This window comes from Macrosteles quadrilineatus, unplaced genomic scaffold, assembly GCF_028750875.1.
Source record: "Macrosteles quadrilineatus isolate MER2022 unplaced genomic scaffold, UCM_ALF_1.0 Scaffold_3__2_contigs__length_128488019, whole genome shotgun sequence".
Taxonomy (NCBI): domain Eukaryota; kingdom Metazoa; phylum Arthropoda; class Insecta; order Hemiptera; family Cicadellidae; genus Macrosteles; species Macrosteles quadrilineatus.
The window spans coordinates 23,512,763-23,523,463 of NW_026542596.1; the positions used below are offsets into that span (position 1 = coordinate 23,512,763).

The window sequence follows — 10,701 nt, forward strand, 5'->3', positions numbered from 1 at the left end:
CCCCACTTTTTTGAACACCCTGTAATGTTACTGAAAATTTAGCTCAAATAAACTCAGAGGCTAATCATCCCGCGATTGTTTTTAAGTTCCTAGGTCTAAGTTGGTAAAAAGCCCTTTATAATCATATCTAATTGTTCTGAGTTATTTCAATTTCATCAAAGCATAGACACGCTATTTGAGATTTTGATTCCTTGATAATTTTTTTTATTGGGTTAACGTTTCCGTCGTGGGTTGAATGTGATTACATAAGTGAAAAAATCCCATTTAAAATTTAATATTTTTAATTTTTAATATTGAGTGAAATCAAAATAGGGTAATTTACAGATTTGAAAACTTTCTAAAATATTATTTTAAAACAGAGATTATTAATAAGAAAGTATATAATAGCAAAAATTTCTAAATCAATATTAACTTAATAAATCAGTCATTTACAGGGTTGAAAATTATTTTTGAAAAATTATGAATAGCGATTAAACCCCAGAAAATGAACAAATATCGACCGAACGTTTTGAAATTTTTTACTCGTACGATTTTATAAAAACAGTATAATTCAAAAATGTATGTCTAGTTTACTTGTTCAGTGAAATCCTGTATATGTACTGAGTTTTCACTTTAAGTGACTAACAGTATTGTACAAAAAGCTGTCCCACAAAATGATTCGTCTTGTCAGTTATACAAATTTGGTTATCATTAACTAAGAATTCAGCTTCTTTGGCGGGCCCTTCAAGAAATTAAAGAAAAGAGGAAAATCCAATGGGATCTTGAATGTGCATTAGCTTATTTTATATTTATGTGAGTTGTGTGTTGCAGGTAGGAGAGGACGTGGAGGTAGTGGAGGCAGTAGCAGGAGAGCAGTCAGACGCCAAACACGCGGTCAGAGATGATGCGGAGGGCTCGGACCAGATAGCGCTAGAGACAGCCAAAGACCAAGATGCCTCAGGGTCCTCACAGAAGCTGGCCTACACGGGAACATCCTCCAGGCACCCTGTTAGAAACGGACCTGGACCTTCACACAAGCCCTTTGGAAACCATCTAGGGAAACCTCCTGTGTTTGACCATGGAGCGTACCACGGCCCTCCGCCCCCGCCACCACCAGGAGCTGGCAATAAACCTCCGCAAGAGGCAATGGATAAACTCTACGGAGGAGATCCTTGGCCCTCGTCTACTCCAGATATGCCCAAGATCGTATCACTTGATGTCAAGTGTGAGAAGAATTTGATGAAGGTTTACATTGGGTTTGACAAACCCTTTTACGGAATAGTCTTCAGCAAAGGTCACTACAGCAACGTCAACTGTGTTCATCTCCCTGCTGGGCTGGGAAGAACATCAGCTAACTTTGAGATTAGTATTCACGCGTGCGGGACAGCTGGAAATACGGAGAACGGGCTGTACGGCTACGGCGCAGACTCAGGTTCAGGGACATACTTTGAGAATATCATCGTGATCCAGTACGACCCCCAGGTACAGGAGGTTTGGGACCAGGCTAGAAAGTTAAGGTGCACATGGCACGACCAGTACGAAAAGAGCGTAACATTCAGACCTTTCCCTGTGGACATGCTAGATGTAGTCAGGGCGGACTTTGCAGGAGACAACGTAGGATGCTGGATGCAGATACAAGTTGGGAAAGGACCGTGGGCATCAGAGGTGTCTGGACTAGTAAAGATTGGGCAAACCATGACGATGGTGCTGGCCATCAAAGACGACGATTCCAAGTTCGACATGTTGGTAAGGAACTGCATGGCTCACGATGGCAAAAGAGCACCAATTCAACTTGTCGATCAAAAGGGATGTGTCACCAGGCCTAAGCTAATGTCTAGATTCACTAAGATCAAAAACTTTGGAGCAAGTGCTTCAGTACTTTCTTACGCACATTTCCAAGCATTCAAGTTCCCTGACTCGATGGAAGTTCACTTTCAATGCACCATTCAGATCTGCAGGTATCAGTGTCCAGACCAGTGTTCTGACCCCAACTCCATCCTGCACAGCGGCTTGATTGATGTGCAACACACGCCAGTGGAGACAGCCTACGGGCCGCCACCTCCGCCTTCCCTGCCCCTGGAGGCGTACCTCCAAGGAAAGCCGAGGGACGAGCGCAGAGTCAGGAGGCACCGCAGGGACACTTCCTCCGAGGAGGTAGGAGTCAACAGGATCATCCGTGTTGTGTCCACGGGTGACCTCACCTTCTCTCTGGATGACCACTCCAACAGTTCCGCCCCCACCATGGTGTTCCCTGCTAGAGATGACGCTAACAGCATGATCTGCATGACTACTCCAGGGTTTGCTGCCACACTCATTGTCCTTCTAGGCATCCTCATCACGTCTTGTCTCTTATCTGCTTTCCTCTGTGTTCGTCTCAGACCCAGTAAGAGTTTAAAGAACGTCGTATCTCCCATTTATCCTGCCCCTCAACCTCATCCGCCAAAAAAGTCTAAGAGCTGTTTTTTCTCGTAGACATCAGTACTCGTAGGAAACTATAACATGTTAAAAAATTATTAGAATTATCTGGAATGTCATGATTTTTCTACATAACTAAAATCAAATTCATGCAAATTTCAGACTGAATTTTATATTAGGAGTAGCCATCTGCCAAAGCACGCAATTTGATTAATTGTAGATACGGTAGGAGTAAGGCCTGTTTAAAACCGCCTGTATATAAAATAGTTACACACTTCTCAGTACAAATGCAAAAATAGAGGGGTTTTTTAGTTACAGTGTACATTATTTTTACGCTTAAGAAAAACTTCACTTTCCTGTTTTCTTTTTAAATACGCTTAAAATATAATCAAACATCCTTTATGTCGATGTATATTTACTTTGTGATGGTCCCACATACTTATTTGTTGTTGTTTATGTGTCAAATAATATTCAGATTATAGCCAGATTGCAGAGTTTTCTATGCAGTGATGTAGTTTGGGAGCTTATTAAGTTGATTGTTACCACCCTTACTGTTGGGTGAGATTTGCAGGTTAGAATTGTGTTCAAACTCTAGACAACTAGTTTGTTCTGAAAATGCTCAATTTTCCCTCAATTAGAACTTAAGGATTTGTGTACTTGTATAAGTGTATATATTTATTTATTGAATAATTTACAATATAAGTGTTATCGGGTATATTTATATTTAGGTTTATGCTTTCTAAACCTGTGCGCGTCCCTGTGTTAGAATATGTTTTACCAGCCACTTGTTAATTTTGATTTAGAGTTAACTCTCAATACAAAACAGGTATGTATGCAAGATTATTACACTTTTAGAACTAAATTAACTTTTAAATATTTTTAGATAGGAAATTTAAAAAAATAAATAATTATATTTAGTTTGTATAAACTGCCTTTTAAGTCTCAAAATAAGAACACATAGAATTTCAAGCATTACTGAGTAAAAGTAAAAAAAAGTAAGTAAAAGTAATTACAATTATTTTGCGCTACATAGATTTAAACTTTTCCTGTTGTGGAACTAATGTATTTTTTTTTTAATTTTGGTTTTTTATTTAATCCAACAAGCTCATGCTAAGGATATGTACATGTCTTAGAGAGAGCTACTGACTGTAAACACTAAAAGTATAAAATAATTTAGTTTCATGTTTCAGACTTATTTTTTAGTTCAATAGTAAAAAATACATCATAAGTTACCCAATTGTACAGTAATGCATCATCATGGGTGAAACCACCACTATAACATTTTTTCAATACAGTGTATTTTATTTACAGAAACATTTGCAACAATCTTCACATTTTTTTATATTATATACACAGATTTATATAGTTTGACAGTTTATGTCTTACACAGCCACGCACATGGGTTGAGGCTAACCAAGGTTACTAACTCAATCGCTAGAGTTTGTGTGTTTGTAGTGAATGTTATTTATTTGAGAGCATGTGAATGTATGTGTAACTTATTTATTGAAACAAGGTATTCACAATTTGTATAATTATGTCATTTAGTATTGTATATTAAATAAATAAAATGTTGTTGGATATTTGGTTTTATTTTGTTATTAATTTATTTATTGTTGTTTTTGTTGTCTGTTATTGTTAACAATTGAGCTTTAATATTGAGCTATATATCAGTTTTTATAGAATTATTTAGTATTACTATAAATTGGCCTCGCAAATGTAAAACGTTTGTTTTGAAAATACTGTTTATCAGCTTTAAGTTGTTGTCTCATATATGTCTTGACGTATCCCCTAGTATGGCGTAGCGCCAGTTACTGTAAATAATTTATCCAATTGTTACACTTGTAAATATTAGTTTTTCATTAATAAAGTTATATCTTTTTTTATTTATTCATTTAACAATTCCTTTCTTCAATGTCTTGTTTCAGGGGATGCAGAAAATATAGGTTTAAATCCAGATCCTTTAAGACTTGATATTAATGACATTTGTGTTGGTAATTGAAATGTTACAAAATAAATTAAGCTATATTTTATGATTTGAATTGTGAGGTTCTAAGTTGAAAAATGACTTTAATACTCTGAGGAATAAGACAATCAGATAATTTTTGGGATGAATGAATTACATCATTTTTATGCCCACCACAAGCTACCCTTGAGGGAAGACATTGGGTGCCACACCCCTAACCCCAATTATGGAAACTCCATCACGTATCCCTCTGAAAATTAAGTACTATCAAATAAATATGAAGTTAATGTAAAGTTCATAACCATTGAAAGTTCAGAATAAAATCAAATATTTATCAACTTAATGGCAATTAATTAATAAACTGTTGGCATGTAAAATTAATTTAAAATATGTTAATGTATTGAGATAAACTAAAAACTATTTCTTAATCTGATCCCATAACAGTTTTAAAAAGATACCTGTAAAACCAAGTTAACGATCAAATGGTCAAATATTGTGTCGTTGAGTCACAGTCACAGATTAGACAGATGTCTAATTGTAGCAGATTGTCGTAGGGAACAGGTGTCTCAGACCGTTATGTTATGACCCCCTTAGAACCTCGGGTATGAATGGAGCTTCTTCAAACTGACCTTTCACCTTCCATCTGAATGAAATTAAGGTCACAGGGAAAGTAACCAACTCCCAAACTGAGGTACATGGTGTGCCATAAGGATAAACTCAATAAAAGTCCCTTCAATATTTTCTGCAACAATATACCCCCGACTGGGATGATTGCAAAGATCACTAGAAAGATAAGATTCACCATGGAATTATTACTCTCTTAACAACGCCTTACAATGGAGAGATGTATGTTTGGCAGATATTTCATTCAATCAGTGGCGGATACATGTGGAAAGGGTAAAATAAAAATTTCTTCTCCAAAAATCCGGTGGGGGGGGGGGGGTGGAATAACTAATGAATACTCTAAATCCTAACAAATAATTACACATTGGACACCTTTGCTTAACCAGGTGTTTCAAAAACTCTTTCTATGGACATATAAATTTTAAAATTTTTACCGGGCCCCCCTCTACCTGGGGGGTATGCCCATACCATACCCCCCATCGTCCTAAGCCCCCTGGTGTCTCAACTGAAATTTTCTCCATGTAAGTATCTACTCTTGTATTCATGCCTTCAAATTTGATAATTCTGACCCCAATATTCAAATTCATATTAACTTTATTTAAAACATGTACAAAATGTACAGTAAATAGTGTCAAGCTTATACAGTAATTACTGTGAACAAATACTTAAACTAAACAAAAATACAGAAAATAAAACTATCTATAGCTGTATATGGTCATAAACAGTTAATCTCTAGAGTAGATGGGGTTTCGTATGAAAAATTCAAGTTTTTGCCTAAACTTTTTTTATTTTTAATATCTTTTATTATTTTATTTCATTTGGTATCATTATTGACTACACACATAGTTCTTTGTATAGTCAATAGTACTAGGGTTGCTTTCAGAGAGGTGAAAGCCAGTTGAGCGGAACAAACGTGATTTGATATTTGTATAAGTAACTAAATGTAAAAAGGTCAATAGGTTTATTTACTAATGCTGGTTTTAAAGATTTAAATTATAATAATTCAAATTTACCTCTTCGAGAACTGTCGAGAAGTGCATTATGGTAGTTTTGACCAGGAAAATATTACAGTAGCTGGAATCTGATATTAACATCCAAAAAGGGCATTAAAGTATAAAAAAGAGAAAGGAAATTTAACATTCAAATTCAACTGTAGCCTACAACTAAAACATTGGACTTCATTTTTCACCCTTACAATTGGTTAAAGTATTTAAGTATAAAAAAACAGTACCTATTAAAAAACGAGTCTTGTATAACAACAGGAGAGGAAATGTGACATTTAAATTCAACTGTGCAGCATAAACATCGGTTAAACTCAGCTTTCTTTGCTGGAAATAATTTATGATTGTTAGTACCAAGTATTCTTGATGGAGGATATGATTGTAATGTAACTGGAATGTAGGTCTTCTGCCATTATTAGATTTTAATACTGGCCTTAATAATACCATTGAACATTGAATACAGTAGATTTTGATGAAAATGCTGGCTACAAATTCAACATGGGGATGGAATGTCTAGTTGTATTGATAGTCAAAGATAAAACATAGGCCTAGAAAAATGTAGGGCTATTTTAATTTAAGACTCAAATGTAAAACGCCTTTAAAAGACTAAAATAAACTGAATTATCAGTCATGTATTTCAATGTGTAAAAACGTAAAAACTGCAAAAAGACTTACTTATCTATATAAATAAAATTAGAGTTTTGTCTGTACATTGCTTAGAATAATGAACTTTTTGGTTATTTTTACATTTCATAGGTCAGAGAAACCGAATCAAACCTTATCTCAATTTCTGTCTGTCTGTCTGTCTGTCTGTCTGTCTGTCTATCTGTCATTCTCTTGGTAACGCTAAAATACGCACTTTATTACAACTACTCCTCAATAACTATAGCACTGTCCCGCCTGAAACTTATTTTCCAAATACTATACATATATGAGATGGTTTTAGACGTATTTCATCGAATATGAGACAGTTAGATATTTAACAGTAAACCCTTGAAAATCAAGTTTTTGTCGATTTTTGACGTGGAATTTCTGGAAGCCCATGTTAACCTTATGAGAAATGAAATTATTGAATCTTAACAGCTGTTTCAATTAAACAAGTTGGTTCTGTTCTGTGATGTTCAATAGCATTAAAGTTACAAGGATTAGCAACAGGGTGCAGCACTAGCACTATTATTTCTTTTACATTTATGACAACAGCTAATTTGCAACCTGGAGGCGAGTGAGCGTAGCGAACGAGCTAACCTGAAGGCAAGTGAGCGTAGCGAACGAGCTAACCTGAAGGAAAGTGAGCGCAGCGAACGAGCTCCAACATACAGGTGAGTGAGCGTAGCGAACGAACTTCAACCAGGACGTGATTGAGCCATGCAAACGAGATCAGATAGTAAAAATAAAAGTAAGCCTACCGTTATAGGATCGACCGGCAGACACAGAGGTAATTTAACCTTTTATTGATTGTCATACCGATCCGGAACAACAAAAAAGAACATAAAATGAAGCTATGTATAATAGTTTGGCCAGCATATCTTAAAATATGCAAACCAACTGCTGTTCTTTATATAAGAAGGTTTCAACTGAATATTATAAGATCCCCGTGCGTAGAACGGGTACACAGCTAGTTGAACAATAAAATAAGATGGCTGAAATGTAGGCATAAACATAAGTAATAAGTAAACATCGCATTCAGCTGATTTAAGTGAAAACAGAATAATATAATAAGTAGGGAAGACATGCCTTAAATATACAATGTAGATAATATAATTAGAAATTAGTAGCCTACTTCTGGACAGGCCTAGACAATTATCCATACTGTGGTTAAAAGTGTACTTCTATAAGCCCAGGTTTACTTATTACGGTTGTAACTGGACGTATTGCCGTGGCTTGGCAATCAAATAACAGTATTTATATAGGATAGGCTACTGTTATCAACGTTTGAAATGACTGAATTGTTACCAAATTACTGTTTCACAAAATGCAGATTCCATTTTCAGCCGAGCCATTAAAATGAGGATCTGCCAAACAATTATTAATATTACAGAATAGTATATAATGATATACAACTTTTCACATTCCATAAATTATATGTTAGTTTTGCTATGGTCAAAGGTCCAAATCCAAATGTTCTCTTTTCTTTTGGTCAGTATGTAATAATTTGCTAGAATCATTGACTTTATAAAAAGTCAAAGCTAGAATACTGTAGATGGTTTGTTAAGTTAAGACCATATGAAAGCATTTTTGACATTGTTTCCCCGTTTAACCTTAACCAACTATTCCATTCCAAAAGATAAAAATTATATGGTGCAACAAAAATAAACAACCCGATCACCTACCTATAACCTACACTTTACCTTCCTATAATCTAACCTTACTTCAAAACACTTAATGTAGTCACGAATACTCATAAACGCCGACCTACCTCCCCACATGCCTAAATTAGATCAGTTTTCAATCTGCGTTTTATCAATAAGTGTAATAACTTACTGTACCGTCGATGTAATTCAACATAATATAACCTATGAGGTATTATCGGATTAAATACCGATTTCGATGCGGTTCGATATATCGCTTATTAAATCCTGATTTCTAACATTGGCTGCTTCTAATCAGCTGGCAACACAAATAGGTTCCCAAGAAAGTAGTCACCGGTCCGTATCCCTCCGCTCCTTGTTTATGCTACGCGCATTGAGAAAGTAGTTCCGTATATTTTCTCGATTTTCAGTGAATTCCGCGCCTTAAAAAATGTTTTAACGGCATTTTCTTGTTTATTAAAATCATAGGAATGTTTTAAAAACGTTAAAAATAAAAGTATAGAAAGTTTAGAAATACCTTATGATTCTCTTGTTTACATTTTTCTTGTAAACAAAAAAACTGTCATAGCTACTTTAGTCCCATAAGCCTAATGTTAAAAATTTTGAAATTTTAAGTTCGTTTTAAATTGCATTAGCATTATCTAATTGAAATTTGTTTGTTTACAAACCATCTCATTATTAGTCTAAGTAGTCTTGTTAAGTTTGGCTGAAATGTGTTCAGCCGTTATTGAGTGATGGTGTTATATTGTTAGTATTGAAGTTGATCCCAAAGAGCTTCGCTCGCTTCGCTCGCTCCGCTCAATTATCTTTAAAAACTTTACACTGGCATATGAGGGCTATTTTTATACATTTTTAGGTTGTGTTTCGGTAGAACTATATTATTTTTGTTTCTATAGTTCGGCCGCTTAGAAAGCGACCTGCGTGCTAATGCTTAACCAATGCTAGAGGAGGTCGCTTTCTAAGCGGCCGAACTATAGTGTTGTATTAATGTTTCACAATGTAATTTAAATTTATCCTGATTATTTTTTAAATGTACAATACATTCTAGTACATAGAAAACTAAACACAGTTAATAGTTTCAAATTGACAAAGTGTTGCTTTAGTGTCATTATAATATAGATTTAAAATTATTCTTATTTTTTTTCACTGTAAAACAAGTATCTTATCTAAATTTGTCTGGCAAGTGGCTCCATATGGTTCATAAGATGACCAAAGAGCAGCAACGAGTAGTTGGTTGGATTGGAAATGCAGACACTTACACTCATCAATATTGGCTCTGACATCAATATTTCCTCTTGAGTGTATTACGCTAACTGTAAGTGAATTAGATCCATTATTTATAACTACTGCAACAACAATCTTTTAATAAATACTATCGTTTTAGTTTATATATATATATACTGTATATATACTAGCAGCAAAACCCGACTTTGCCCAGGTAAAATTGTACAGTGTACAATAAGTGGTTATAGAATAATTTTTGTTCTGTTTTCATAGATGTACACATATCTTTTTACTATCATTGTCAAAGGTACTATTTAATCTAGAAATATGTTAAATATTCTTTTCGCCACACTATAATGTTTTTAGCTGTTTTACATACATTAATTGGTGGCTGAAAGTTTCGTCCATGCCAGCTGTCACCGTCATTTGGGGACTGAGCAGTTTTTTAAATCCTAGGGCCGCAAAATCATCTGCCCGCTTACTTAAAACATTAATGCATATTCAATACACTGTCAGTGTCCATAGCATTGCAATAGAATTGTTTTATTGTTACCGCTGCCTAACAACTATTTATTATTATTTTTGCTGATTCCTCAAACTATTTCTTCTTAAAGTTGTAGTTGTGTTGACTATCAGTGTGCATTATTATTTTGTGGTGAATAGTGGTAATAGGATATAGTGTGGTGTAAAAATAGCGTTTGTACCAATTGTACCACGGACCGAAATGGTTTTGCAGCTCTCGATCGTTTTAAGTTCTCGACTTTTCTCTCGAACTTTAAAAACTATCTCAAGCCGGCAAAACCTCATTTCCGGCCCTAGGATTGTAGCACATGTTTCCTTAAATAGCAACTAAAATATTAACAGCAATTAAAGTATCCAGCTGATCATAATGTAAACAAATATGTTCTTCATAAGGATAACATGGGATCTTTAAAAGCCACTGGGGCAGAGCCCAAGGGTCTTTTTCAAAAATGTAAGGTCAGTTTGCAAATATACACACGTAGACGAACATTTCGGTATATATTTGGGGTTAAATCTTAAAACAAAAAAGCCTTATTGCTCACAAAGTTTAATGTAGCGTATTAATAATATAGATAGATATAGATATAGATAGATACAGTATGGGTATATCTATCTCATTGATATTTAACATTTTATAATTATATTTAATTAACATTTATCTCAT

At 34.7% G+C, this 10,701-nt stretch overlaps 1 protein-coding gene across 1 annotated transcript in view; it reads left to right on the plus strand.

The window, feature by feature from the left end:
* The window catches only part of LOC128990787 (uncharacterized), a 72,868-nt gene extending 69,292 nt beyond the window's left edge, over positions 1–3,576 (plus strand). The window contains exon 3 of the mRNA XM_054413367.1: positions 811–3,576. Coding sequence (XP_054269342.1) covers positions 811–2,451 — 1,641 coding nt within the window. The 3' untranslated portion in view covers positions 2,452–3,576. The remainder of the gene's footprint in view (positions 1–810) is intronic.
* The last annotated feature ends 7,125 nt before the right edge of the window (positions 3,577–10,701 follow it).